Here is a 25,874-nt window from a genome sequence, read left to right as displayed (position 1 = left end):
CCTCCCTAAGAACAACAGCCAATATTTACAAAATGTTTGTTTTGTGCTGCCAGTCTATTGCTATCCCCTCCCTCTCTTTGAGTGCCTTTTCCTGCAAGCCACAGTCCGTTGATGTATTACTCCCACACTAAATATGTTTGTATTACTGCTACTTCTTTACATCAAGCCAGACTAGCAATTATTTTTTCATATTTCGTTTCCTCAGTTTTCCATGCTTTAGTTCACATGCTACCTTCTATATGATGGACCTCCTGTGAACCCTTTCCCAATTATTTTTTAGCACCTCCTATATATAGTAAAGATGAAGTCATCTTCTGAAACTGCTTTCCCTATCAGTAGGCAGTCTATATTAACACATTCACCACTAAAGATCAACTATGAAATGTAGTTGTAACACCGAAAGTGGCATTGCTTACAATGAAGGTCTTTAAGGCCTCTACAATGGGATATAAACATACAGATGTTGACGTCTTTGAAATATCTTCAGTCAAAATAATATTTTCTGGTTGTGGCTCTTTTTTTTATTTATTTATTTACATATCTGCATACCTGGGTGAATAGTTTTATGTTTTCAGTATCTGCATTTTTTTGAAGAACGCTGGTTTAAGTAGCATGTCAAGATATTTAACATCTAATTTGATTACTTTGAGTAAGGAGAGTCAGTAGACTCCTTATTCCAAACTTCCACTTGCAAATTCCTTCACTCAGCTAACTTTCACAGCTTTGGTTCTTTAATGAACTTAACATTAATAAGAAAACTTTCAATAATGACTTCTACATAACAAAAGAAAGTACCGCAACTTTTGCTATTCTTACAGGTAGCCTCCACAAATCTAAGGCTTCAATAAAAATTGCTGAGTAATACATGATGGTAATATATAACTACCTATATAATATACTATATTTATACTATATATTATATATAGTAACACAAGATGCTGAAGCACAGAAAGCTTTTGTTGCTTTTCTGCAGAGTCCATACCTAGCTCCAGTATGCCATTAACATGCTAAACTTAGAGGCCTAGAGAACTTCTGCAGCGTGACAGAAATATACTCCTGAGACACTCAGTTTTGGCATCAAGTACTCAAGATTTCTGCTGTATTAATGCACTTCTGAAAACTGTTTCACAAAATCTTTTGCCTCTTACAATAAATAATAAAAATAGCTTATAAAAAAATAGTTCATGATCTAAACCAAGCTGTTTAGTCCAAGTTGTTATGACAAAAAAAAAAAAACTATAATGTAATTTATTTTCCATTTTGAACAAACAAAAAAAAATGCAGTATACTCTCTGTTCACATAAGCATTCAGTTTTTGCTAAATTTTTTGAGTAATTACTACATCCACTTTTATCCATTGTGCAAGACTATTTTATTAACCATGTAAAACTCGTTGGATTAAACTAGTTAAAATCGGTAATGAGTAGTTAACCAGTGAGTGTATAACCAGATACCCAGTTCCCCTGTGGGAAAGTCTCATAAAAATGCAATTGCACCATAACACTGAAGCTCTAAGTGGCAAAAATTTCCCAGGCCACATAGAAATACATGTTAGTGCAGTCCTATTTTGTACTGGTACTACTTTGATGGCTGTGCATGTAAAGTACCAGCTATACATACACACAATTTAGAAATCACCTCTGTAAAATATTTTAAAAACATAAGCACATACTAAGAGAAGTAGCAAAACCAAAACCCTTTTGAAATCAAGGACAAATCTCCAACTGATTTTAATGATGCTCGTATTTTATCCTAGAGGGTTTGCCTTTGTACTTACCCATGTTTAATTATTATTTCATAATATATTCAGTTTTCCTATTTCTTTCACTTTGGACAAGCACATCAGCCATTTCACCACTGACTTCAGTTTCTGGTCAATTTAATTTTCGCATTCACTAACAAGCTGTACTGTTTATTTATGCCTCAGTACATTATACTATTTATTATCTTTCAAAAAACGTTTCCCACTACATTTCCTAAAGATCGCATACTAAAACTACTACTGGCCTCAAGTTCTGCCAGATTGCATTCTGACACCACAGGTATCTTTCTCTACCTAACAATGACTTGACGAAAACCACGCAGGGAAAACAGCAGCCTTGTGCTGGGGCTCTCAGAGCACCTTTGGTTCTGTTTCAGACGAGTTAGAAAAGCTGCAGCTGGGAGTCCTAAGCCTGAAGAGAAGAGCAGCAGCTTATACAGAAAAGCCAAGGTTTGTCTTTGACAGGGAACAGAGAACCTTCTGGGAGTGATGAAGCACACACAATTAAACCGATGTGCCGAGCTAGTGACAAGTAAAACTGAGTTTCCAACAGTGGAATATTTATGTTTGATATTTGAAGGAGCTAAGCGTTTGCAAAGTCCAGTATCTGGCATTCATGACGCTTCACGTCATATTTTGCTTAAGAAAAGTACACATCTACATTCACATGTGCACACTGCACTTTTCTGATGGAGAAGGTCAGCTTGTAACTAGGGGAATGGCTACGCAGCTTATGCAAACAAGCTCCACTTGCCCTATGAGCCAGGCAGAAGTATTAGTCAAATAATGAGCCAGAGACAATTGCACCATGTACAGATAATGCAGCCGGTTTCTCTAAAGCATCTCTGCTGGAGCCTGCATAGTATTTCAGAAAAACGATCTCAAAACTAGCACCTGAGAGCCACACAAGTCTGAAAAAAATTAAATGCCAAAACACTTTTCACAGTCACGATTATAATGTGAACTGTGAAGAGTTCAGAGCTCTTAATATAAAATACATATTCAGAATGCTCAGGGAATCACTTTTAATAAAGACCTGAGAATTAATAAACTAAATTCAGGTTTAGAAATGTGCGCTGTTTCTTGGGTCAAATTTTTGGATACTAATAGCTAGAACATAAAGTTTTTATTTGTGAAATACTTACACTGAAGTTCTGACTACTCTTGAAAGCAATGAGCGAAAAATAAGTAAATACAGAGAACAGTGCCTACAGTGTGTGCTACTGACAAGCAGCACACTACATCACTAGTAGGAAACACTTGCTTAGTGATATTCTGAAATAATGTGATATTGTGCAATGCTGTGTATGCTCTATCCATTCGTTTACCTGAAGGGGTGAACAAGCATGTGCAGTCTGCAGGAGTTCAAAAATCCTTTTGTAGCAGGTTTGCATTAGGAGCTCTAAAAAACGCTCTTTCTTGTTGAACTGTATTACAATGTCATTTCACAATGTTACGTTTGTCTTAGCTTACACATTGAAAAAATTTACATGTACACATAAATAATGCTAGGCTTTTAAAGGGTATTAGAAATTTGGTCATGTAAATTAAGACTGCATGTATTTTCTCTTAAAAGAATAATGACCATTACAGATTCCTGTTTAATAGAGGAAACCGAATGATTTCTCTGAACAAGTGTCCATTATTTATAGATACTTAATTTAACACATCTGAAATCAAGGTCACTTTAAAACCTAATTAAGATTACTTGCAACACAAGGACAATTTATTTCCTGTATACTATAACTCATTAAGTTACACATAAGGTTAAAAATATAAATACTTAAAAGACCCACTCCATCTTGTTACAAAACAAGAAGTTTTTTAACTTAAAAAGGGAACATATTAGGGTCAGGGATAGTTCACACTTTATTTTATTGCAATAAATCCATCAGGAAAAATGAAGATTTAATACAGAATTAGAAGTAAACATAACAGAAGAACTTTCTTCTATTACTTCTATTTATTCAATTGAAACGACAGAATCACAGAGTGGCTGAGGTTGGATGAAACCTCTGGAGATGACGTAGTCTCCAGGGTTAGAAGACTCCACGCAACCTCTTAAGCAAACTGCTCCTGTGTCCAACTACCCTCACAGTGACAAAAATTTTTATGCTTACATGGAACATCCTGTATTTCAGCTTGTGCCCACTGCCTCTAGTCCTGCCACTGGATATCACTGATGAGTCTGGCTCCATCTTCTTCACTCCCTCACCATCAGATCTGATCAGATTGGATTCCCCCTGAGCCTTCCCTTCTCCACGCTGAACAATCCCAGCTCCCTCAGTCTCTTCTTGCACGTCAGGTGCTCCAGACCCTTCATTATCCCTTTGGCCCTTTGCTGGACTCCATCCAGTATGCCCATACTGGACACCACCCTACACCTGTCAGATTTTATGTGCTCATCTTACTGCTCAAAGCAGGGCAATAAAATGTGTGAGTGTGATGTTAATTAAGAAAGCCTAACATTTAGGTAGTGACTACAAGTAGTTTTCGCTCTGTGCTGCTTGCCTTCCTCTCCATTTTATAAGCAAAACAAAACAAGTATACCTATCAATAAAATACTATTAACAATAAAGTTAAATGAAATTACGACATGTATTCTCCAGAATAAAAGGCAAGTACTGATCAAACACAGTCAAGACACACTTTTTGTCATGATCAGACTATCATGTGAAATGCAACATCACCATTTTTTGATTGCATTTTCAACTTCAAGGGGTTGTGTGTGTAAGAAAGGAAGCTTTGTTCAAATAAGAGGTGACAGCATCAGATAAAGTAAGTGATGGCAATCCAGGAACTGTGGGGCTTTTGGAAAGATAATCATGACAGATGAAGATGATATTTTCCCAGCCTCACAACATACTTTTCCCTTGCAGCACTGTGAGACAGCAAGTGGAGTTTTCCTCTCAAAAAATCCAGCAAACACAACAGTGAACATTATCCAGAAAAATTTAAGGGGTCTTACTTCCTTTATCAACCCATCAGTTCATAGAGTTTAACCCCAGCTGGCAACTAAGCCCCACACAGCTGCTCAGTCACTCCTCCCCCGCTGGTGGGATGGGGGAGAGAATCAGAAGAGTAAAAGTGAGAAAACTTATGGGTTGAGATAAAGATGGTCTAATAGGTCAAGCAGAAGCTGCATACACAAGCAAAGCAAAAGAAGGAATTCATTCACTACTTCCCATGGGCAGGCAGGTGTTCAGCCATCTGCAGGAAAGCAAGGCTACCATCATGTGTAATGGTTACTTAGAAAAACAAAACACCATAAGTTTGAAAATGCCCCCCTTCCTACTTTTGCCCCCAGCTTTAGGTGCTGAGCATGATGTCGTATGGTCTGGGATATCCCTTTGGCCAGTTGGGGTCAGCTGTCTCAGTTGTGCCTCCTCCCTACCTCTTGTGACCCCCCAGCCCACTCACTGGTGAGCTGGGGTGAGAACCAGAAAAGGCCTTGGCTCTGTGTAAACACTGCTCAGCAATAACGAAAACATCCCTATATTATCAACAGTTTTCAGCACAAATCCAAAACACAGCTCCATATTGGCTACTATGAAGAAAATTAACTCTACGCCATCCAAAACCAGCACAAACATACTACCCAATATTAATATGCATATCAGAAATCAATCCAGCAGCCAATATGAAAAACAAACACAGAGGCTTTTTGTGTAAAAAAATATGCATCCTTCCATAGGATCCATGAGACACATGACAAAAAGCTTTCTAGTGCGTGGCGGGGCAAGGGTATGGGGAAGATAAAAAGACCCAAAGAACTGTACATGGGCTAGAGAAAAAAACATATTATCTCTTGACTGCTGAACGAAAGCCAAGTCAATGCAAACACAGACCCACCATCAGCGAAGGAAGGGTTGGTACGCAAACTATTAGAGGAGCTTGACAAATCCATGGGCCCTGACAACATCCACCTGCAGGTGGTAAGAGCTGGCTGATGTCATTGCAAGGCTGCTCTTCATAGTCTTTGACAAGTCGTGGAGATCAGGGGATGTCCCAGAACACTGAAAGAAGGCCAATGTCATCCCCATCTCCAAGAAGGGCTTAAGGGAGGATCCAGGAAACTAGAGGCCCATCAGTCTTACTGCAGTCCCTGGGAAAGTTAGGGGACAGATCCTCCTGGGGGTTATCACAGTCAAATGAAGCACGTGATTGGGAGAAGCCATCAGGCATTCACCGAGGGCAAACTGTGCTTGGCAAAGCCGATTGCCTTCTATGGCAAAGTAACCTGCTTGGTCGATGCAGGGCGAGGCCTGGGTTTCTCCAAGGCTCTTGACACGGTTCCCCACAGCCTCCTCCTAGAGAAATGGACGTGCTACGGCCTGGCCAAGTGGGGTGTGCGGTGGTGGGGAGCTGGCTGCCAGGCCGCACCCAGAGGCTGGGGGGAAATGGCTCCTTTCCAAATCAGCAACCTGACACAAGGGGGGGTCCCCCGGGGATTCATGTTGGGCCTAATGCTGCTTAATATCTTCATAAGTGATCTGGAGGATGAGATAAAGAGTACCCTGACGAAGTCTGTTGGCAATACCAAACTGAGTGGGGAAGTGAACACTTTGGAAGGGAGAGCCATCCTGTAGGAAGACCTGGGTAGGCTGGAAGAGTGGGCTAACAAGAACCGTATGAAGTCCAACAAGGACAAGCGTAAGGTCTTGCACCTGGGAGGAACATAATCCAGGAGTGCAGCACCGGCTGGGATCTACCTGGCTGGGGAGCAGCTCTGTGGGAAGGGGCACGGGGGTCCTGGGGGACAACAAGCTCAGTAGGAGTGAACAGTGTGCGGCAGCAGCAAAGCAAAGCCACCAGGATGCTGGGTTGCATCAACAAGGGCATCGCCTGCAGACAGAAAGAAGTCATTCTCCCATTGCACTCGGCGCTTGTCAGGCCACAGCTGGATTACTGTGTTCAGTTTTGGTCCCCGCTAGACAAAAAAGACATGGACAGGCTGGGGAGGGTCCAGTGGAGGGCCACAAAAATGGGAAGCCTGCTATGTGAAGAAAGGCGGAGAGAATTGGGTTTGTTCAGCCTTGAGAAGAGGAGGCTTAGGGGAGACCTCATCACAACGTTCTAGTATTTAAAGCGTGGCTACAGAGAAGCTGAGTCTCTCTTTTTACAAGGAGTGCCGTGGAAAAGATGAGACGCAATGGGGACAAGTTACTCCTGGGGAGGTTCTGGTTGGACACAAGAGGAAAACTTTTCACAATGAGAACGATCAGCCTTTGGAATAATCTCCCCAGGGAAGTGGTAGATTCCCAACATTGGACACTTACAAGATTCAGCTGGACAGGGGGTTGGGCCATCTTGTCTAGACCGGGCTTTTGCCAGAAAGGTTGGACCAGATGATCCTTGAAGTCCTTTCCAACCTGGTATTCTATGATTCTATTTATTGGCTCATATCCCTACATCAGGGAATAATTTTAGTGTCTTTTGCTTCAAAACTACCCAGCTGTGTTTTCCATTCTGAGTTCCACAGACCAGCTGACTTCAATATCTAGGTCCCTTACTGTAGCAGAAATTTCCCTTTTGAAAGGGAAATTTTGACTTTTCATTAGTCTTAATTTCTGACCTGTTACTTTAGTTAATTTCAGTTTTTAAATTAAAGTTTGTTTATAGTTAAAGAAAAAAAAAATATTTGGATATAATGATAAGCTGGTTAACGAGAAAAGAGTATGCATATTAAAATGATCACATCAAAGCTAGGAAGAAAATTCAGAGCTCCCTGTTCTCACAGCTTGAGTGCAAGATCATCTTTCATGAATCTTCAAAAACTGACATATGAAATTATAGGTCAGGGAGCACACATCTACAAGTGCAATAACACTATGAATAAGAAAAATACAAATATGATTGGAGAAGAGTTAGAAAGATATATTTTGGGAAAAAAGTCAGAGAGACATGCAGGTAACTGGAAAATGGCATAAACATAGCATGTGCTTGCTAATGATACATCACTTGGTCTGACACTTCATTAATCTAGAAAATTAATAAATAGCAGTTGTCTCACATCTGGACTTCATTTAAACATTGCAATTTTCCATATGAGGACCTGTTAAATTCGTGAAGATAAGCGTTAATAGAAGAATTTAAAGGTGGCAATGAACTGCCTAAAGGGTAAATGAAAGGAAAGGCAGTGTTGAAAAGACACACCATTGTCTGGAAAAAAACTTATAAGTGCAATTCTTTGATGCTAATTTTTTTAATTGGTTTAAAAAAAAAAAAAAAAAAAAGAGGACAACTCTAGCACAGTAACAGTGATCATAAAACAAGCACTGAATAAAGCCAGAAAGCAGATAACAAGGGCTCATTTTAACCACACAGGAAACAAGACTCTGGAGCAGCCCCCAGGTGAGAAGTTGGGACAAACTTCCTCACATTCTTCTATTGATGAGTCTTCCTTAGTTTAAGATATTGTATCACTGATAGAAAAGGTCCCTTCCATACTCTGTGAAAGTTTAAATGGTTTTTGCTTTCCTTTACCCTTTTTCATTTCCTTTGCTGAAAGTCTGGTTGTAGACACAGAGGAGCTTCCTGCCAGTTTGTTGAACTGACAAGTTACTAAGTTCCACTTGTTCTTGATCCCAAGAGCTTTTACAGGTTTGCCCAACAAAGCATACTAGCAGACGTTTTTGGCGGGATTAGAATAGGGCAACAGAAACAATGCAGATTAACTCAAATTGGGGAATGGGGGTAGGGAATCATTATGTTGCCACCAGTGACAAGGGAAGCTAAAGAACAGCTCAGGCAGAAGCCTGGGAGACAACAAGGCTCCCCGTAGCAAAGCCTGGGGAAAACTGTCTAAAAGCCTGTTGCTACATCAAGCATTCAGAGACACACAAACATCACACTGAAAAAAAATCCTGCTTCATTAAACAACAAAATAATCTATTTATTTCCATTCCGAAACAAGCATGAAAAGAACTGATTTTCAGTAATAAAGCTGTAAACTTCTGGATCTAATAATGAGTATGTTACTGGATAGTTCTAGTAAGGAATACATACAGGATAAGGTTCTGCCCAACTCCTGACCTCTTTTTTTTCCATCATATAAAACCTATATTCCACAACTTGTACTTTTTCTGATTTCAGGTCTACTTTGATTTGAAAGGAATAGTTTTGAGCCTTGAAGGAAGGGTTCAGCACCTTCAAACTGCACATTACTAACCTTTCGGTCTCTTACTGTAGTCTTCATTACCTGAATGTTCTCAGGTGCTTATGACAACAAGGAAGAAGCCATATCTTATTTTTTTTGGTAGGGATAATGAATAATGAATTATTCTTAGAAATTAAATAAAAAGGACTATTTGTTTCCCACTATGACATTTTGCAGTACAGCTGGATTGTATTTAACTGATGGAAGCCCTGGATGCTATAGTTCAAGTGTGTGTATACGTTAACTTTTAATGCAGAGCTGGAGACAGTCAAAACTCTAAAGCAGACAAAAGAAGCCTAAGCAGTAAATTTCTTGTGTCTTGTTTTATAGGCAAACAAATGTGTCACATATGAAGATACATAAACATATGTACTACTCGCATAGTATGTAAACTACTACTTACAGTGTAATTTTCTTGAAGCTGTTCTACTGTTTCACATCATAGCCTAGCGTTCTTCTAGTCATTTATACAGCATTTAACATGATTTTGTTTGGGAAACACTGTCTAATCTAATATGCTGAATGACAGTAATGTTTCTTAATTTTGTTTGGGCAAAGTTCTTTCCTTGACCAGAGATGAATAAATGGCACAATTTTTCATAATCTATGCAGTATAAACTAGATCTTAACACAATTCTGATAGAATTTCCCTTTTTTTCCTCTAGGTATTTATTTCCATAGGAAATTTATTTCTGGTTTGTTATGATGAAGGAATAATGCACCTCTGCATTAGTGTAAAAATATAGATAAGTATCTGCAAAACAAAATTATTATTTTTCTGATAATTTCAGATAAGCTATGACAAGACTTCGCAGAAGAAAGAGACACACCCTCTGAGAACGTCATGGTGTAACGAAAGATGGATAAAACTCCTCCAACTTTCTCCTAATCATCCTGGGAGGCGGGGGTTACATGGTAAAGTTGCTAAAATGCTCTCAGATGCCTCAAGTCTTCATTCTGAAAGCATCATACACTAGAAACTGAGTACTCAAATTGAGGAATGCACTGCATACTAAGTTTTAATTAAAAAAAAATAATAATAAAGCAGCACAATGGTTATTGGGCAAAACCCTATAGTTTGTCATCAGCTTTTTCTTCCTGCTTTTAAATAATAGTCTTGTTATCACATCATTACCTTTTCATACTCATCAGCAAAACCTGACATACAGTGAGAAGTATCCTCCAGTAGCTGTCATTTAGCTTTACTAGACTTTATGTCCCCAACAAAAAGCACGTGTCCTAAACCCTTAGAAAATAAGTTATAACTCCCGTATCACTCCAAGCATAAGAATCAATTTTCCTCTAATAAACAAACTGTCCCAAAGGAAGTGTGGAACATTCCTAAATAGTGAAAGCAAAGAAAGTATTTCTTCTACCTCAGCAATCACTCTAAACATAAGCTACACAGTGCTGGAGAAAGAAGCTCGTTTCAAATCCTTGTAGAGTTCATTAAGGAGATAAGATAAATCGCGTACATGTGTATGCCAATATATACCCTAAAAAACCCCTGGCTGTCACCCCTGAAATAATCTAAAATTGCTCATATTCTTAATGTGATCTGGAATCTTAATAAACTTTGTTAAAGGATCAAATGCAATTGTCTTACAGAAGTCCACTGGCCAATATCCTCACCACCAGCATGTTCTTTTGTTGTTTAATAATAAACAGGCGGTGGTATCCACCTAAACAGAAGCATAGACAAGGCCACTGTTTTAAAATATGAAAATGTATTTTACAGATCTGGATTTTTATTTACGAAGAATTATCCTTTCATATCAATACTTAGTTTTTTTCTTGGTTTATTACAAAAAAAAGAATTTCATAGAGCATAGGGACTGTAGCATGTATGCATCACCCCAATTAATGTAAGACTTCCAGCATGTATGATCAATCACATACTTGTTATACCATCTCATATAGAAAATCCATGACCTAGTTCTAGAAATGGGTTATCTTCAGGTTTAAGAGTACCATCTGCTCTTAATGATGCCACCATCAAAACTGGTCTAATAAAAAAATAAAACAATATCCCTAAGTGATAGTAAAATCGAAAGCACAGAAGAAATTTTCAGGTCATGACTACCCTTAGGGAGCGGAATAGAAATGCCAGTTAGTTTTTAACAAAAGGCGATCAGGTTCAAATTAGTCTTACTCCCTCCTTGGCCCCCATATTGCACAATGAACAATGAATTAATAAGATTTTTGCAAGGAAAGGCGAAATTGGGGCCAAAATAAGGAGAATGGGGAAAAAAAATATTTATTATGAAGAGTTCTTAAAAATCCAAAATAAGATACAGGTTTCAGACACTCAATGGAAAAGAAACATTTCTCCCCTCTAGTAACACAAAGAAAATAATTTACTTTTGCTAAATAATCTTCAAAAAGGTATGTGTACATTGGCAAACAATTTTTTCATTTTATCAAATTAAAACTCCTCTAAAGCCATCAAAACAGAAATTTTGCCAGAAACCCTTTGTTCCAAAAACCAAAGGAAATGAAGTCTTTATTGGTGATCTACATAAAAACTGATAGCTTGAACTTTCTGCCAATTGATTTAGCAAACCATTATGATCATGAAGTTGCAAAATAAAAATAAAGTTATTTCTTCTTGCTTCAGGTGAAATGTTTAAAGCATTTCCTTTAACATTTTACAAATTAAACTTTGACATTAAGTAGGCGTTATGCAGAAGCATGGAATTATTTATGCATACCCTAAAACTGTATCTTAAGTCTTTTGCTGATCTAGAAAAAAATAAACAAGAAATATTTATCTCTATACAATAGATAAATTTCAGGTCCCTGTGGCAAATGAAGATAATCTTTCTTTTATGTTTCACTTGACATGTAATTTCTTTATCCAACCTCCTTCTCCAAAACCTGTTCAGTCTTCTATTTTCATGTGTCTTCCCTCAATACAAACACTCAAAATATGAAACTGTTTGCAGATATGCATAAAAGTGCTATTTTTCAAACATATTTTAATGGAGTAGAAATTACATCAGCTTCCCTTCATATTCATATTTAGCTTCTCCAATTAGAAGTTTATAAGAAAATATTCATATATAGAAAATAGCTCAAAGGACAGCTAAAATGTGGTCTATTGACTACCAAACAAAACAAGAATATGGCTTCAGCAACTATATCACTGTGTAACAGATATCAATACACAGTTATCTAAACCTAAAATGAAACAGAGGTCCTCTTCTGTAACACTTAATGTTTTTGTTAAGAAGAATAAAATCTGCAACTGTAATGGCAAAATTACAGCAAATTTTCATTGTACTGTCTTTCACAGGATTGCCTATTCCTATCATTAGTTGTATTTCTGTAGCAATTTTTCAACATTTAAAGTCTTTCTGAAAAGTCAGTTTGAGAATTTAAGTACAGTATGCTTTCAGGGGAAGAAAGCACTGAAAGTTAGGAAAAGTAAAGTAAACATAACAGAAAAGTGCACAGGAAGAAGCAGTTAAACTGCAGGAGTTCTTTCCCAGCCCCATTCAAAACCAGTTCTCCCTTGCCTAGATTAATCCAACCATCATCTCTCCTGCACGTGCCTTGAAAGCCTCTTCAGCAGCCTTTAATCCTGCTCTTTCTACCGCTACGCTTACCCCTTCAGCTCCAGCGTCCCAGCGACTGTTCTCTCTCCCTCCAGCTTTCTCTGCCCTTCTCATAATAAACAGCCCCCCGCTTTACTTTCCAAAAGAAATAAAAGGGATATGACAAAGTTTTAAAGTAGCACCACTTTGCAGTCCTCCAACTTCCCTTCCAGCAACAGGAAGGCTCTGAAACTGGAAATGGAACCTGCCCAAGAAAGTTAATTTTGGTTTGGTTTTGCAAGTTCTCTTCATAATTCCACTTTTATATGGTAGCTTAAGTTGGCTACTGCTTAAAAAGTACGGAGAAGGCGAGCAAATGGCCAAATAAAATAAAATATAGCCTGTCTGTTATGGGAGAAAGGAGACTATTCTCATAAAATTCATGCTCCATCCACTTTCTGTCTGGTGAATTAAGATGCTGCCATGTAATTTTTCTCAAGACATTAAAAAAAAAAAAAGTCAAGCACAGATGACACTTGAATCTAGTATATTGGCATAATCCAATATGAAATAATTGTATATTTCTGTGGCACACAAATACATGCAGTATGGTTAATATGCTACTGTACCTCATTTTGAAGTTCATCGCCACTTTTGGTAGAAGCAAGCATCTCGTACAAAGTGCAGCAGAGGTCTTCTGTTGTTGGCCCTCCGGGGGTACCCCCTTGAGATTCATTCAGATACTTTCCAACTTCACACCATAAAAAAGAATCATCTACTTTTTCTAAAGACTTGAGATCTGATTTCCCATCACAGTAATTCTGTAAGTGATTCAGCTGGTTATTCAGAAATTTGTTATAATCTAAGCTTATAATTTTCTGTGCATCAACCTCACCATTCACAGGCAGCTCCTCAGAGTGATCCAAATCATGCATGTCAAATGAAAACACTATATTTTTACCGAAGAACACTCTGTTATCACCATTTTCCTCTTCAGCCATCTGTATGAGGGATGTAAGCTGTTCTTCAGTGAAGTGAGAAGCAATACGACATGTGGCATTACAAGCTGCAGTAGCAGATGATGATGGAAATGGCCCAAACATCTGCTTGATCGCCTTTGTCTCATCATGGCCAACACATTCTTTCCTGTGAAATGTCTTAAAGAGAAAAACAGCTCCGCTTTCAATTGCCTCTTGTCCATTTTCAGCTCCAACTGTTAACAAAACCAAAAACAAATGTAACTTTATACACTTCAAACTAATTCTCTTTCATTGCCTATAACACAACTGTATTCAATTTCTTGCTGCAAGTCTCATCAACAGGGTTATGAAATGAAGACCATAACAACAAGTAGCAATTGTTGCAAGGTACTGAATTATAAAAAGGAACAGGATAATAAAGTATTTGTCTTCATTATCCTTCTACTTAGCAAGAAATTCATATTAAGGATTACCAATGCTTTCTTATTTTTCTGAGTTAGAGGAAAAACTTGCCTGAGGCCTTAAACTCACGATAGTATATTTATGAGCTTTTTAAAACGTAACAAATTTCCACTTTGTCTCACTGTTTATTCACTGACTAATCTGAATATTCATAACAGAGTAAACATACAGAACTCAGCTGGGAATTACTACATTCCCAGTGGAACTACTACAGAACGTGTGTTAGAAAAATTGCCCAAAGAAATTAAAGCAAATAAATGCATGAATTTAGTTTTATATCTACAAAATATCATATTATGCAAATTTAAAAAAATAGTATTAGAGAAAAACATGAATTTACCTCTTACACGAATATTCACAAAGGTACTCGAGGAAAACAAACAAAAACACCATATGATGAACCAAAATGTCACTACTAAACAAAATTTTAAGTCGTCAAGCATAGACTAAACAAAACCAGACAGCATACGGAGTTTTTTAGTTTGTTTTATATGAGGACAACATGCAGAATTTTTTTTTAAGTTTAAAAAAAAGTGTTCTAATAAGCTGGGTAGGTTACTCTAATGTTTTTAGTAAAATTAGCCTTTCTTACAAGACTGCATAGTTTTTAAAGCATCCTAAAAGCTTACTGAGGAGATTTACATGCTGCTACTGTCAAGATGTCTTTATCTGGTCAATTCTTTAGTTATAACAAGATCAGCCAGCAGAACTCCAGCAGAGAACAGTTTGATTTAAATGATAAGATTCATGATTAACCCCTGGTATGGCTAATTCAAAAGAACTATTAAAACAAACAGTTTATTTTAAAAGGAACAATATTATTCATTTTTTAAATGCCTCAAATGACACTTCTGGCGATGTAATGTGGCTATTCTCTTTTCAGTAATCAAAACTGTCTTTTGCCTACTTCTGCATACCTCTGCTATTCAGTTATGGGCCTCTCAGTTTACTCAACTATGTCCCTGTTTTCTGCTTGTTAAAAAACTTACTGGAATCGGTGGGAAGGTTCCTAATTCCTCTAACATTGTTACTTGTGACTTGATTCAACACAGGTTAAGTTTATCCCCAGCAAAAGCAAGGCCTTTTTTTTTTTTTTTTTTACCCACAATGTAACAGGAAAGAGCAAAAGTTATCCAGCATAAGCAGGTGGAACAAGGCTGTGTAACTAGCAACATAACATACAAATGGCAGCACCTAAAAATTCAGTATTTCTCTTGAATTTCCCTGTGGTGCACTTTGAAAAGCTGAAAGTTCAAGGAGAGGATTGGAAACAATTTTTACAGGATAATTAGGTACTACATAAGGAAGATATGCGATGAAGATATATTTACATATATATTGTATATGTGTGTATCTCAAAGGAAAGAGGTGGTTTAGCCTCCCCCTAAGCATTAGCTATGTAGGAATCACAGGAAAAACAGCAACCAACATCTAAAAGCTTACAGACCTAAGTTTGGCTGCGTGAACCTCATACTCTTATATTCCTAACATACAAATACACATCACTATTTAAAGTCACTTGTGTCAGAACAGAAGCACATGTTATTAAACTAAAAAAGCAATTGTACTGAAGGACTTTAGAAAAGGCTCTTAAGGTTTATTATGTGTCACTTCTCCTTTAGTATCAATATCTCCTATTCATGGAAGCATCTCTTCAGAAAATACTACCCCTCCCCTGTGAATATAATGAGCCAGCCAAGATGGCAAGAGATGCACTACTTGAAGCTACTCTTTCCTTTTTGTTTTTAAGACAATCAGATCATTTCAGTAAGTGACATTTTCCCTGTTAAGTAAATCAATATTAGAGTGTCTGTTGCCCAGGCTGAGATTTCATTTCCTTCAAATTGAAGTAAAAAGGCATACAAGCAATTCCTTTTCCCTACTATACATTTCTGATGATGATGGTTGGAACACTACTGTCAGTTTAGTATGTGCCTCCGTCACCGTAATCCGCTCTGGTTTGTGTCTCCATAACATCACCCATCTTTATTCAGCAGTGGTTTCTTTCTAAGTTGTTCTAACTAAATAATCTTGCATTTGATTTCATTTGTGTTGTCCTCTCCACTCTATCAAACAAAAATTTACCAATATTACTTCCAGGTCTTTCAATTTGCTCTATCCACCCTCCAGTGCTATTAAAGTTTGGAGGAAAACAAAAGAAAAAAAAAAGCTTTTACAGCCATCTTTGGCACTAAGTGAGAAAAAAAAAAAAAAAAAAAAAATCACACAGCTAGTACTCATTTCTGACATTAATATAGAAAAAAACCCTGACAAATGATTTTCGTAGATAACATTTGCAGCTAAGAATGGCAAATACTTATTTTGCTTATAACCTTTTTCCCCGCATCATCAGAAATTTTTTCCTACTTGCTACACTACACACGATCTTACTTTTTATACTGCAAACTTTACATTCATGATATATTTGTCAGCCTTAACTTAGCCAACGTTTTACTCTAGCACCTCTTGTGATTAAACTATACCCAGTGGATATTTAAAACAACTATGTAGTTCTTCTCAATCAATACAGATCTATTATCAATACAGACTTCACCCTTTCCATATTAACTTTAGGCCCTGACAGTTGATGCAAACTCACTCCCCATCTTGCAAGACTTTCCCCCAAACCTTGCGTATCACAGGTGCCAGCTGAAATCTGCGCATTGAAGCAGAGGTACCTGCATTGGGGCAGAGGTGGCCCTTCCCAAAGGCCTGTCCTGGAAAGACAGGCAGCCACATGCTTAACTTCTGGCCTGATGAGGTTAAAGGCTACCAACAACAGAAGCTCTACTACTTGCATTAGGAAAAATAGGATTCAAGAAAGTTAGGACCACATTTTTAAAAATAACAGTTATGTCACTAACATGGAAGGAATGAACTACAAAGCAAAGTTTAGAACACATGTATCATCAGGTGAGTTTAAAACATTTTTGTCAGTGATTTCAGAAATACTTGTAATTTTTCTTCTGATGACTTACTAAAGCAATAGCCATTACAACCATCAATAGCTTTAACAGACATCTGTGCAACTGTACAGCACAACTGATTACTACATCCTGGACACGAATAACTCATCTAGCCTCTTCTGAAAGTCTGTGTTTAGATATTTGTTTCCTTCTCAATTTGCTATTTATTTCCAAAAGAACTGTCAAGAAACAGAAACACAAGTGAGGCAGGTTATCATTTGTATCGTGATAAAAAACTCTGGTCTACAATGCCAAAAAAAGACAAATATATCTCTATATATTAATTCTCTCCATCTTTTTACTTAGGGTTCTAGTCAAGATATTTGAAACAATCAGAAAAGGAGAAAATATACCTATTAGACTTAAATGAAAAATTCTTAAATATGTGACAGCTAGAGCTTGAGCCACGTACTCAGTTTATAAGCTGATGAAGTTAAAATCTGCTAACAGCACAAGCTTTATTAGTTTTAGTCTGTTGATCAAAAACTAAGTTTCCAATCAAAACTAAGTTTTCACACTTTCTTTGCCATAACGTATTTCAGTTTTAAAGGCTTAATTCCAGATGAGTGGAATTTATTACTTATTTCTCTCAACGCCATACATTTGAAGAAGAAAACATTTTTTACATTTTAATGTAGCAGTCCAATTTTTCATTGTACCAATCACTTGGAATTAAAGGAGATAAAACCGAGATTGTTCTTCTTTCAGAGAACTGCCATCCTGAAAGAAGATGTTGCTTTTGCCTACAAAAGATGGATCACAAACCATACCACACGCTACACGATACTATCAAAAAACTAAGAATATTCACATAACAACAGAATCATATTTTAAAATAAAACGGAAGACCAAATTGTGCATACACGTATCAGATTAACAGGAGTTTCAAAGATATTTCGGGGCAAGCCTGGCATCAAGGTAGAACTAAAATTGTACCAGAATGCAAAGTATGCAGGCAGAAAGCTCCTTGAAACTCCCTATCTCCCCAACAAAACAGTGTGTTATTAGACTACTAGAGAATGAAAACATACCTATTTGTTTTGCAGCTTGTAATATAGTTTTTAAATCACTGTTTACAGTTTGGTGTTCTTTTTTGTCCAAATTGTCATCAACAAACTTTATTATTTTCTTCCAAGTAAGATCAGACTTCAGCAACTCTTCGTATAGTTTTGATCTCTTAGTCTGAAAATGCAATATTGTTTTTATTTTTTACTTATTTATTTCAAATTACTATACGGGCATTACTTTAAAATTAAACACCAGATGAAAACACCTCCTTCCAACTGCATTCAGTCAGTATGTAGTAATAACTTCAAGTAGTTTCCCTATTACCTGTTCTTTACAGTCTTTCCTGAGCAGAAGAAATGATACACACACGCACACATGTGCTCTCTCACTACTCTTTCTGATGCAGAATTCTCTGTAAAGCCAAAGTCTTGCAACTTTAAGAGATTTACAGCTCCCACGACTCTGAATTCATTTCACATTACAGGTTCCCACAACACATCTATTCCTTTAATGCATTATTTCTTGGGGGGGGGGGAAGAAAAAAAAAAAAGAGTACCTAAATTCAGTATCACTATATTCATTCTAGACATCCCCCCAACAAGAGCCTGAGGTGAAATCAATATTCAAAAGGAAATGTTTGGCTCCCCAGCTCTGCATAAATTCAGAGTCAAAAACACACCAGCCCAGCCCAACTTAACTTCACAAAAGATGAAATAAAAAGGGCTGTATTAACACAGTCAAGCAACCCTATCCATAGAGCACATCATGATTGTAAGGGCCTAGCATAAATCATAAAGCTACGGCAAATCGGACTTAGAGTGAGGACACTATGAAGGAATGCTCAGTAAACTATATACACGCTGCCCAGTGTTGCTTGCCTGCGCTTGTAAAATACCAGTGCAAATGAAGAAAGCAAGCAGTTCTTACTATATACGCACTAACACTTTACAATTATGCTTTGGAAAAGAAAAAAAAATCTTTACCGTTAAGTCAGCTAATTCTTCACTGTAATCCTCATGTTTAGTGACATTTGAAAAGGAGCGTAAAGCGCCTGTAAGACGAGGCAAGGCCATCTGTTACTCATTCAGTGATCCATAGGATGAAAAATCAAATCCCAGTTCAAGCACCTAGATGAGAACAAAATAAATAACACGGCTTTGTCAATGCTATAAATACAAACTCACATCACAAACTTGAAAGACTTTTTGGAGCGAGCAGAATTTGGCTGGCGCGTCAGTTAAGTTTAAAAAATCTCTCTCAAAACGCTGATAATCAAGATTCAGTCGAAGGGAGGTGAAAGGCACAGAGCATAGGCAAGACACGGTAACATGCAGAGGTCACTCAGCAGGTTCTTCTTCTCTCTCCTCCCTAAAGAAAAGTTACCAGCAATGAGGCAAAGTAGCAATTATTCCTTTAGCACAGCTAACAGAAGAGTATGAGAGTGAAATCTCTGCAACTGAACTTTAGCTTCCACCAGCAGTAAGTGATTACAACCTGCGGGAAGATTTCCTCTCAAAGCTCCACAGTGGGAGCTCTCAGGTCATTAACAGCCTCCGGCGCTGATGCAGGGGCATCCTTCTTGGCAACCGCTTCGCCATTTTTAACCAGCAAAACAGGCAAAGAGAATTACGACAGGGAAAAAAAAGATCGTAATACGCATAGCACCGAACTATTGTAAGAGATAAAGGGAATAAAAGGGCTGCCGGACAACTGAGAAAAAGTATGCCTCGGGAGGTTTTCATCTCACAAGTGGGAGGGCGCACACACACACACTCACTTACACAGTGCGGGGCTCTCCCCAGACTACAGCCTATTTCTGCACAGCCTTATTTCCTCTGTGAAACCAGCTCGTATCTATCTACACAGCAAAACACAGCTGCTCTCCATCTGAACTTGTGCTCATTCCGAGCCTTTTACTGAAACTATTCTCAAAGTTGTTTTGTTTCAAAAGGTGCCCACTGCTGAATTGTTTAATAAACTAATGCACAACTATGGTTTCTGATGGTAGCAGATAGATACAGGTTTAGATTTAGATTATTTTTGAAACAGTTAATGATACCGTTATAAACCTAATGGTCTGCATTATTCTTAGCATGCCTGAAGACCATCGGCCATCTAGAATTTAACTTAGAACAGAGTTAATAAAATTACTTTCCTGCCCCCTCCCCCCTTCCCCCGAGTCATACACTGTACAGAACTCCCTGATTTAATCCAATTATTCTTATTTTTTTTCTTCATTTAATGACTGCATCTGTATTTTAGCTATCAACTTTGCAACACAGCACAAGAGAAAATCTAGATGCAGTGTTTCAGTCAGAGAAATGTCACCGACTTCTCAGGTCAGCTTCTTTTCCCAACTCACATTAAGATGCTTTTCGAGAAAAGCTATCACAGCAGCTGATATTTTGGAAACAAATGTAACAATGAAGCTACAAAGCGCAGAAATATAAGATCTTTAAGTGTGAAAGGGACAGCGAGAACATGTTCAGATTCAAACCCGGCAGCAGGCAGAGCAAAGGAACACTGCAGCTTTTGAAATGTTCAGTTCAGATATGACACATAATTCATACCAGCACAGATCCCAGTGAAAACAGCCTGTGAACATTATAATCACCGTTATAGAAGGGAAGTAATGTGTCCAAAACTTGAGGGAACCTAACCTGACCTTTTTTGTTTGAACCTCATACTGCTCCAATGACAGCATGGCTATTAGCTATTAAAGATCATTCCATTTTGCATATTTATTTTATACCTACACCCGAATACCTTTTTCTATAGAATCATGGTCCTTTATAATAACATATAACAACATAATTATCATATTATTATCTTACTTGTCCTTTCTGAAATAACATGCACAGTAATTTATGAAAGTTCAAACTCTCTCTTAAAAAGTTCACTTTTCACACACGCTTTTAGGAGATTTTAAAGCACCTCCAGCAGGCCCGTTTGTTAGGAAGTTGAATTTTAAAGGAGTGTTTCCTCCTCCTTTATTCATTGAGCTATTAATACTTGCTGAAATAAATAAACCTGGAACCCCAGGGGCCAAGTAAGGGCACACCTCCCTGACTGTGGACTTGGCCTAAGAGCCAAATCCAGCCCCAAAACCCTACAGTTGGCCTCATACTAATAACTGCCGCTCCACGTGTGCCTACGTGCTTTCTGAACTTGCTGGTCCCGGAGGGGGCTGGCTTGGCAGAGCAGACACCCAAGGCTTTTGCACTTCATTTATAGGCAAACGCCACACGTGCCCTTCACTTCTGGTCCGTGACGCCCGCCCTCACCAGGCCACCACAAGAACGCAAAAATAGCCACCAACTAGAAAGCAGGAGCACAGCTGCAACTACTCTGCTGTTAACATAAAAACCAAGGTAAAGTTTATAAACTTACACTGTTCCACAACATGGTAGAGCCAGCTCTAGACACTGGGTCAAACACGCTGTGGCCCTATGAGATGCAGCGTAAATTTACATTTTATGCCGTTTAAAAAAAAAAAAAAAAAGGTTACAAAAAGTTACCTGCTTTCACACAGTCTGCTGACATAGATACCTGCCTGCCTTTAGACCGTATCAACTACTGCTTGTCTTCCCACAGCCACCATAAGGGTAAGTAATTCCTTCTGATTTGACAGAAATATATCTGTTTGCCCACAGCTTGATCTGAAACAACTGTCCTACCAAATGGCCTTGCTAAAAACTGCTGGATTTAGAACAAGGACCTAAAAGGCAGCCACAATTAAATCCTATTTACCAGGGCCCACATAGAGATGCAAGATGAAGATCTGCCATTCTTCTGCCCATTCCCCCTCAAGAAAAAGGTGTGAGAATAGGTACTATCTTATATCTTGTTTGTAGAGAGTCAAGTGGAATGGGAATTTAACCTTATGATCAGTGCAACTTTCCATGGTAAAAATATCTTCCCCACCTCACTCCAGTCAAGTAAGGACAATTTGGGCCCATTCTGCTAATGATTTTTTTGGAAAAGGAGCTGAAGTTTGACAATTTCTAGAACTACCTCCGATTTCATACCTCTTAAAAAAACCCTTAACTTTTCACCAAGCTTCTGTTTGTAAAGCAGAAAAAGCAATATCTATGTTTCTAAAGCTTTGTGAAGATGAGAGGTAATAACTTTTAAAGCCTATTTTACTACTTTTAAAAGCAAGTGTGATTTTAAAGTTGAAACCTTTTATGAGAGAAAGTAAAACATAAAAGCAGAATATACTCAGTTCAGGTATGAAACCATCCAAACTTTATTGTTTGAAAGTAAACCTAACAGTAAACATGGACCATAATCTCAGAGGTTTTTATTCATTAAACTGAAACATTAAAAAAAATACACTAGTGATATTGCAAAGGTAACAGATTTTACTAGAGAAGTTTTCCACGTCATATTTCCACCAACTACCTAAGTTTTCTTCTCACTCTTGGCCTCCCTAGATTTTTTTTTCTATAAGCAAATAACAGAACTGTCTCTTCTCGACTGAAATGTTAGAGGGATTACGGTCAAAGAGATGCCCTTTTTAAATTCACTTAATTCCTTTCCTCTGTAACAAACAAGTCAGTTGCCCAGTAGGGCTAAGAGAAGGGGACTGATCAAATCTGGTACCTCAATTTTTAAGTTGAGCACAAATCTTTACTTACAAGTGGTGGAATAACACAGCATTAACAGAATCACAGGTAAAGTCTGCAGCTACACTATCCTAAAGTACCAGCTTCTGTAGCCTCTAGTATTTGACTTGTTATAGGTCCCTTAAAACCTCAGAGCAGTCATTTCGTTTAAACTATTTAAGGAATATTTAGCCATGTTACCAGGTTTTTCCTATATTGCCTATAATTCTTTAAATTATTAACAAGTTTCTTGCTGCCTATGTAAACTTTTCATTTATAAAACCTGAAGTTAGCACTACTAATCTAATCAAAGTGCCTTATAAAGAAAAAGAAGCTTTAGACATTGGTAATTAATAGCAGGTTGCTACTGACCACATAGTATTTGGAAAAAATGGCATTTCAGGTGAAAAGGAAGCTGAAAAGGCAGAAAATATCCCAGCCATAAGGCAATACAAAAAATAAAGGGACAGTGCAGTAACCTTCTGCACTTTAAATATATTTTGAAAACATTAAAACAAATGTTAGCACAGGATTATCTAAATCAAACACAAAAGCAGTAACGCCATGAGGACACATTAAGACATTTTAAATATATCCACACAGAATATTTTACTTCTACTGTGCAAGAATAAAAATAAATAAATCCCAAAGCATTAAATTTTAGTGACATGAACACATTTTAGAATTGCTACAGTTAACCTCAGCAGCTTCATTAACACAAAGGCGAACTTCGTATTTTATTTAGAAGTAAGCCTCAATATTGAAAAAACCCCACACTCTATTAGGTGTGTATTGCTCAATGTCTCTTTAAACAAATAAATGCATTCGATTTAAAAAGTATTTTACAACAATGAGGACATTTGTCTAAGATTCACTTAAACTTCTTATCCAAGCATGTTTCATGCAAACAGGACAAATACAGCACCTAGCATCAAAGTTGGCTGGGATAACAGTGGATTAGTAATGTCTGGGACATTAATCGTAAACAGCAGGCCAAAGCAATATATTACAATATTAGTATTTTCCACCTTTATATAAGCAGTGCTATATGATACAGTAACAATTGTACACTTTCAGACATCTAATTTTCTGCAAAAGGCTCAGACATAGCACTGGAATTCTCTCAAGTTGTCTGGGTTGAATACTGCTGATCTCCAGTCAAGCCCAGGTCAATCTTCGAAAGGGAGATGTCAAGATTAAGGAAAATGTACTCACGAAGAAATAGTGGCTGCCTGATACATGGTATTTATCTCAGTGAGCTCCAGAATTCAAACAAATGCTTTAGCATAATGAGGACGAATAACAGTGCCTGTGTGTGCCATCCTTCATGTAAGAAACAACTTCAGGATCTTAATTATACAAGTCACTAAACCAAAAAAAGCCCTAAAAACAAATAATAGAATTGCAAGTCATGAATTCAGTAGAGTATTAACCCTTTCCAGATTTTCTCTCTCTCACAATTTTAGCTGTGTATATGGGATTAAACACCAGCTGCCTAACACTGCTCCTGCTAGCGTCAGCTGGAGAGATGTTTCCTGTGATGATGCCCAATACTGTTTTGGTGTGATGCCAAACATGTGGCTTGGACCAATAACGTGTTCATTTTAGATGTGCTTTGAGATCATTACTAAGAATAGCTGTTGTTTTTTTTAAAAAAAAAAAAAAAATCTAAAACAACGCTTTTTTTTAGAACAACTCATCTTTCTTTTCCAAGAACATAAGACATAGTTCAACTGTTAGACTGAGAAATGCCCGCATTTTTACACACCACCACCTTAACTTTCTCATTCCCTGCAGCACGAGACAGATTGCATCCCAAGCAACAGAGGCTTCAAGACTTGCCTTCCATGTGGACATGGACTATATGCGAATCTCCAACTCCTACATACATAACATGCCTTTCACTTAAACACTAGGCATGAGCCACAAATACAGGATGGTAGGGGGAGGTGTTTGTTTTTGCTTTGGCATAATAGGGGGCTCTCTGTGCCTCTCACTGTGCCATCAACAGAAGTTAAAAACAACTCCAGGGCATTCATCTTACTCCGTTCCAGAAAAGTTTGTCACTAAAGAAAAAGCAGGAGGTATATGGAAGGTAAATATGGATTTATGTGTCCAAAGGAAGTAAATAGAGGATGAAAAGCAATAGATAAATGAGAGAAAGAAAAAGCCTTTGAACCAACGACAGCTAAGTAACATGTTGCATCTCACCAAGGATGGCTGAGAGGACATGGGATGCAATTCAGCAAAAATAACTGCTGTTACACACATAACACATAATTGTATAACTGCTGTGGTGAGGCCATGCTAGAGCACCTATTCAGATGGTAATAAGAAAGTGTCCATAACACATTCCTGTAGTGAACTGCAAGCACACACAAGGATAAAGCCTCCATACGAACTACCAGTCACAGAGAAGGCATTGCCAGGTTGTTTGCAACTCAGATTCAGGAACTTAAAAACTGCTTACAACTGTTACTGAAGTTTCACAATAAAATTCTAACAGAACTTCAGGTTGCTGCACAGAGGTATAACTGGGTGACTACCTGTGAATGAAAATTTGTAAAGCTATAATCAGCAAGTATAATAGGCTTACTGTAGCAGAAAACCACTAATAAAAGCTTTTCTCTTTCTTTGGGGCTCTAATGGGAAGGCAAAAACAGGACAAAAAAAAATGGATTTATGTGCTATGTGTGGTATTCTTTAAAAAGAGCATTCTGTGCAGATCAAGTGAAAGCTTTAAACATTATACAATCTGTAAGAATAAGTCCTCTTCATACAATCATAGAATACCAGTTCGAAAGGGACCTCAAGGATCATCTGGTCCAACCTTTCTGGCAAAAGCCCGGTCTAGACAAGATGGCCCAGCACCCTGTCCAGCTGAATCTTGTAAGTGTCCAGTGTTGGGGAATCTACCACTTCCCTGGGGAGATTATTCCAAAGGCTGATCGTTCTCATTGTGAAAAGTTTTCCTCTTGTGTCCAACCAGAACCTCCCCAGGAGTAACTTGTCCCCATTGCGTCTCATCTTTTCCACGGCACTCCTTGTAAAAAGAGAGACTCAGCTTCTCCGTAGCCACGCTTTAAATACTAGAACGTTGTGATGAGGTCTCCCCTAAGCCTCCTCTTCTCAAGGCTGAACAAACCCAATTCTCTCAGCCTTTCTTCACATAGCAGGCTTCCCATTTTTGTGGCCCTCCACTGGACCCTCCCCAGCCTGTCCATGTCTTTTTTGTCTAGCGGGGACCAAAACTGAACACAGTATTCCAGCTGTGGCCTGACAAGCGCCGAGTGCAATGGGAGAATGACTTCTTTCTGTCTGCAGGCGATGCCCTTGTTGATGCAACCCAGCATCCTGGTGGCTTTGCTTTGCTGCTGCCGCACACTGTTCACTC

At 37.9% G+C, this 25,874-nt stretch overlaps 1 protein-coding gene across 1 annotated transcript in view; it reads right to left on the bottom strand.

The window, feature by feature from the left end:
• LOC116959307 (activating signal cointegrator 1 complex subunit 3-like) overlaps positions 1 to 25,874 on the bottom strand; it is a 160,482-nt gene that overhangs the window by 117,485 nt on the left and 17,123 nt on the right. The window contains exons 2-4 of the mRNA XM_042803432.1: positions 18,857 to 19,000; positions 17,897 to 18,047; positions 13,087 to 13,670 (exon numbers count right to left, since the gene is read on the bottom strand). Coding sequence (XP_042659366.1) covers positions 13,087 to 13,670; positions 17,897 to 18,047; positions 18,857 to 18,946 — 825 coding nt within the window. The 5' untranslated portion in view covers positions 18,947 to 19,000. The remainder of the gene's footprint in view (positions 1 to 13,086; positions 13,671 to 17,896; positions 18,048 to 18,856; positions 19,001 to 25,874) is intronic.

The sequence above is a fragment of the Tyto alba genome, unplaced genomic scaffold (genome assembly GCF_018691265.1).
Source record: "Tyto alba isolate M040663 unplaced genomic scaffold, T.alba_DEE_v4.0 Super-Scaffold_40, whole genome shotgun sequence".
Taxonomy (NCBI): domain Eukaryota; kingdom Metazoa; phylum Chordata; class Aves; order Strigiformes; family Tytonidae; genus Tyto; species Tyto alba.
The sequence above is the reverse complement of the archived record's forward strand: the minus strand, read 5'-3'. Positions and strand labels throughout refer to the sequence as shown.